This window comes from Etheostoma spectabile, chromosome 12 (assembly GCF_008692095.1).
Source record: "Etheostoma spectabile isolate EspeVRDwgs_2016 chromosome 12, UIUC_Espe_1.0, whole genome shotgun sequence".
Taxonomy (NCBI): domain Eukaryota; kingdom Metazoa; phylum Chordata; class Actinopteri; order Perciformes; family Percidae; genus Etheostoma; species Etheostoma spectabile.
The window spans coordinates 27234385-27239612 of record NC_045744.1 but is presented as its reverse complement, the minus strand read 5'-3'; the positions used below and the strand labels follow the sequence as shown (position 1 = coordinate 27239612).

Genomic DNA, 5228 nt, shown 5'->3' with positions numbered 1-5228 from the left:
GTTTTGTTCTTTGCACTTGTGACTATTTTACATCCGGCAGACCCATTCATTCATTCAACCTTTATTTATACTCAAGACAACATTGAGAGGCAGCCCTCATTAACAGTGACACTGAGTCAAACTACAGAGACAAAAACAAAGCAAAATTATTTGATAGATAAATTAGGATAATTAGGATGCAAAAGAAAAAAACAATTATGTAGAACAATTACAAGAAAAGGTTTGGAGGTTTAAAACCACATTTCTAAATTGTCCAAAAGGCACAAGGGAGTGGATTTTAAGACAGCGCTGTAAATTGTCCCACGAGTCGGGTGCACTAAAGGTGAAAGCGGTCACTTTTTCGGCAAAGAAAACATGAACATGATGTCTCTGTGCAGGAACGTGGGCAGCCAGTGGGCTCTGGAGCAGGCGAAATACAACCTGGTGAATGAATACATGCTGGTGGGAGTCACAGAAGAGCTGGAGGACTTTGTAATGATGCTGGAGGCGGCGCTGCCACGCTTCTTCAAAGGAGCCACTGAGCTGTACAAAACAGGTGCCGTGTCTGCTCAGTTGTTAGAAACCATTTGCTGCTCGCTTGCATATTTTTGTTGCCCTCACCAATATTATAATATACCGAAAAGCCACTTAATGGCTCAGCCACATTGCCGTGGTTAAGTGTCTGTGTGCTGTGGTCGCATATTAGCAGTCTGAATTGCTCCTCTGAGAATTGAACTGTGATCAATATGCACTCGTGCCTCACGCCGTGTACGAGTGAACGGGAGAACGGCCGGAATGAACAATGGAGAGCACAAAAGAATTAAATCTGACAATGATATAGATGTACCATTACTCAAATATGATGTTCATCATTTTTAGCAGCAGATACACCCAAGTACTCAAGTTAATCAGGTATTAATTTAATGAATTTGAATTTAAATGATGTCTGAGTCTCTCTGTCAAAAGGCATGCGGTGTCTTTCCTTACCCCGAACAAAAACTACAGTATAAAATCCAGATCTTTGTATTCTGACTCGTGCCTAGCTGAGGCAGAGCCTATTTAGCTATAGGATAACAAATGTAGGCTAAAAATAGGCCTGAAAAGATATATGTATATTTATATATATTACAAACACACACACACACACACACACACACACACACACACACACACACACACCACCAACAACACCACACACACACACCAGATGGGTTGGAGGGATGTCCATTTAGGGACCGCTAGCCTGGCTCTTGCCAAACAAAACAAAATCTGCAAATGAATTGGCTTTTTTGACAGCCTTTTGTGGGACTATTTCTTGACCAGGTGCAGTAACGTCCTGGTGTCTACGCTGGTTGCCTGGTAACCTCCCAGTGACGACAAGACTCTGAGAAGTTGTTGCACCCAGCCAAAAAATAATCACTAGTAAATAACCCCATGTTAAACCCCAACTTGATGGTTTTACACTTACTGTACAGATCAAATAAATATGTTCAGACAAATGGTTCCAGTCTTAATGATAAGATAAGATAATCGGCTCCGGCTGTAGCTTTATTTACCATTTTATATATATATATGTGAGTGTTATCGATCTATTTGAAGACATGAAAGGGGAGGGGGGGGGGGGGGATGACATGCAGCAAAGGGATTCAGGTCGGATTCGAACCCTGGCCCGCTGCGGCGAGGAGTGAACCTTTTTATATATGGACGCCCGCTCTATCAACTGAGCTATCCGAGCGTCCATCGTTCCAATTCTTTGCAGGAAAGCAAAAAAGCAACCTTCCAAAGGCACTATCGTGATTAAGGATGTCTTATTTACAGCTAGCTAATTAGTAAACATTTTCCACTCGCAGATTCTATACATTTATATGGCTTTAAGCTTGAAACACTGCCTTTAATACATAAGTCAGTTATGATCATACTTTGCATTGCGTGACAGGCACATGTCGATACTGTAGTTCATATTAGGAACACCTGACCATTAGAACGATTTAACTGTTTAGGGCTCCAGGTTGAGGGGTGACATGTGGAAAGTAGTTTTACGTTGCCTGTAAATAGTGGCAATGAATTATTTGAAATCCAGTAATAAAAAAATAAGAAGCTACTTCAACTCCTTCACCAAAACAAACTAAAACCGCCGTAAGGCCTATATTGATGTACCCAGACCCCTTTAATCCTCCTCTCCTTTCATCACAGGGAAGAAATCCCACCTGAGGAAGACCAGCGAGAAGAAGCCGCCCACAAAGGAGTCAATCGCCAAGCTGCAGCAGTCGGCCATCTGGAAGATGGAGAACGAGTTCTACGAATTTGCACTGGAGCAGTTCCAGTTCGTCCGGGCACATGCTGTCAGAGAAAAGGACGGGGAGCTCTACTTGCTGGCACAAAACTTCTTTTACGAAAAAATCTACCCCAAAAACTAAAGAGGCAACATGTCCAGAGAAGAAGGGTCGGAGAGGACACTTCAGTTGGTACGGGCTCGATGTTGCAGTCTGAGAGGAAGAAGAGCGAGGGAGAGGGGGACTAATACACTACAGGTGTTTGTGTGGCTGCTTGTACGTGTGGTTGAGAACGTAACGTAGAGCTGCAGATCAAATCTGCTTCCACTGAGGGCTCTGTTAATACGCCTGCCTGCCAACTGGACAAGGAGTTTGTGTTTCATCCCCCCCCCCACGCCGGGCCTCGACTCCCCTTTATTTCCATGTCAAAGGTCTTCTGCAGAGGGCCTCGGCCAACACATGTCCTGAGACAGCTTGTCCAGCAACTGGTCACCGGTCCTCCACCGCTGATAGGTTTCACTGTTCTCCGATCCAGACAAAACATTTTCATCGGCTCTGTGCTGTTTAGTTGTATTTGGTTGTATTTTAACTCTTTACTATGGTTGTCTTTTGTATGTAAAGACAGTGACATTTTTCATGGTGACACGACATGCCCATGCCTCACCACTACTACTAACTTAAGGATATTTTAAGTGTAAGAAACTGACTACTGTGCTGTATTATGGGACTTGAATGAGAACTTTTGAGGTTTTTACAAAATAAAAATCCTGTGACCATGGACTGCTTACTGGGACAAGTGCATATGTTTTATACTGTACTTGATGTGTTGGATGTAAACACGCAGCTTTGCCTGGAGGCTTTTTCTCCCCACTGAACATGAGAATACTGAAGTGTGTAAGAACACTAAGGTGAAGATGCTGCTGCTGTAAATATTTACTACTTTTTCAGTGCGATTCATTCACAGACACATTTTCTACATTATCAAACTAACTCATTTATACTGTTAACGCCCTTTTAAAGTTGCAGTATGTGCATGTTATCGGTTTGTACATTTTATTTCAACTCTTTCATTTAACCTTTTAGTCTATTTTTGTTGTTTTTCATTTTCTTTTTTATCATAGACCCAGTTAGACATGGGTGTTTACTACACTAATATTCTAATCTGGAATATGCAGACATTTAGGGAAATACTCTCATTCTGCTTTCTTGCCCAGAGTTAAATCAGATCGATGCCACTCTATTCTCAGTCCATTAGATATAAAGCAACAACCAGCAGCAGGTTACCTTGGCTTCTGGTCATCTAGTCTTGCGTTGCCAGACCTATCTCCACAGCGCTTTGCAAGAGAATATGCCTATTTCTCCAAAATGTCAGATGTTATTTTCAGTTCTCCCACATAAAAGATGGTGGAAAGGTTGGTAAGAACTTTGCGTGTGTAGTTGTCATCTGTTATTTTCTTGACCGTTGAGTTTATTGTGGTTTTAACTTCCTTTTATTGGCTGATTGAAATCCTTGTCTATTCTTCATTAATTGCTTACTAACCAGTTTAAAGTGACAATGTTGCCCCTTCAACAATTCACCTGGAAGAGCTGCACAGACTTTTTCCACTGGTATACTGCAACAATGCAATTCCTGAGGTATTTAAATATACAGATGAATAGGTACTCATTTTTAAGTGAGGGCGTACTGCAGTTTGCCACTCAGTTTTTTTGTGTGCCTTCTCTACACCCAGCGCCCCCTGTCTGTCAGATGCAACATAAAACAACATGGCTGTTTTCATCAATTGTTTGCCAAATGAAATACACAGAACATTTTTTTTTTAACTACCAGAGCTGCATGTGTGTTCTTTAATTTAATATAATCTAAATGATTGTCCATCATCGTCACCACCAGGTACAACAGAGGCAGGGAGTGGGGAAGACAGATAAAGCTGCCGGGGAAAAAGGAAAGCTGGATTATTTCTGGGCTGCTATCCTGCAGAGGGAGATAAAGAGCTTCCAGGTCTCTCTCTCTCTCTCTCTCTCTCTCTCTCTCTCTCTCTCTCTCTCTCTCTCTCTCTCTCTCTCTCTCTCTCTCTCTCTCTGTGTGAGAGAGTGTCTGAGTCAGTCAGTCAAACTTTAACAATTTATTATAAAAGCACAGACGGTGTCATGCCAACCCAACTGTATCTATTCAACATTTTCTCTAACTGTGGAAGTCGCTATCTTGCTGCTGAAAACAATGAAGAGCAGTAAAATAGGAGCCTGGTTATGTGAAGTAAGAGGAGACCGCAGAGGACAGAGAAAGTGTATATGACCAAGTGCTGCCACTCGGTGTTACTCACCCCTGCTGTCGGATAATCCCTGGACAGTCATCAACTATTGGACTCATCCCCATTAATCTCAGATAGTTTTCCAGTTACAGCTTTCTGGTTTTGGGCCTGTGACCCAGATAAACAGGGAGTTGTTCAATAAGGCAGAAGCTGTTTTAAGAACTTCCAACAAGGTTATTGAACTTTCTTTAGGGATTTTTTTTGTGCTTTAGAACCTTTTTTTGTAAATATTTTAAGGCAGAGAGAGAGAGAGGGGAAGAACTACAGCAAAGGGCCCTGGGTCGGAGTCAAACATATCAGACACATATCATCATTCTAGAGAGAGTATTTTTAATTTATTTTTTAAACATGTCTGAAAGAGATATTTAAGTATTTTAGCCTTTATTAGATAGTACAGTACAGTGGAGAGCTTACAAAAAATGAGCACAGAGGGTGTTATGACACAAGCTGGTGTTGCACAAAATTCTGAAAAATATATGAATTTCAGCTATGCTACTATATATTGTATAGTATATATATATATATTGGCAAACACCTATCACAAAAAAAAGTCTATGGGGTAGCGCCTGGGTAGCTCATCTGGTAGAGCGCTCATGTTTAGAGGTTTACTCCTTGACGCATCGGCCGCAGGTTTGACTCTGACCTGCGGCCCTTTGCCGCATGTCAT

At 41.7% G+C, this 5228-nt stretch overlaps 1 protein-coding gene across 1 annotated transcript in view; it reads left to right on the top strand.

The window, feature by feature from the left end:
- hs2st1a (heparan sulfate 2-O-sulfotransferase 1a) overlaps positions 1-4076 on the top strand; it is a 37314-nt gene extending 33238 nt beyond the window's left edge. Inside the window, exons 7-8 of the mRNA XM_032531436.1 lie at positions 378-535; positions 2173-4076. Coding sequence (XP_032387327.1) covers positions 378-535; positions 2173-2396 — 382 coding nt within the window. The 3' untranslated portion in view covers positions 2397-4076. The remainder of the gene's footprint in view (positions 1-377; positions 536-2172) is intronic.
- Positions 4077-5228: the final 1152 nt, after the last annotated feature.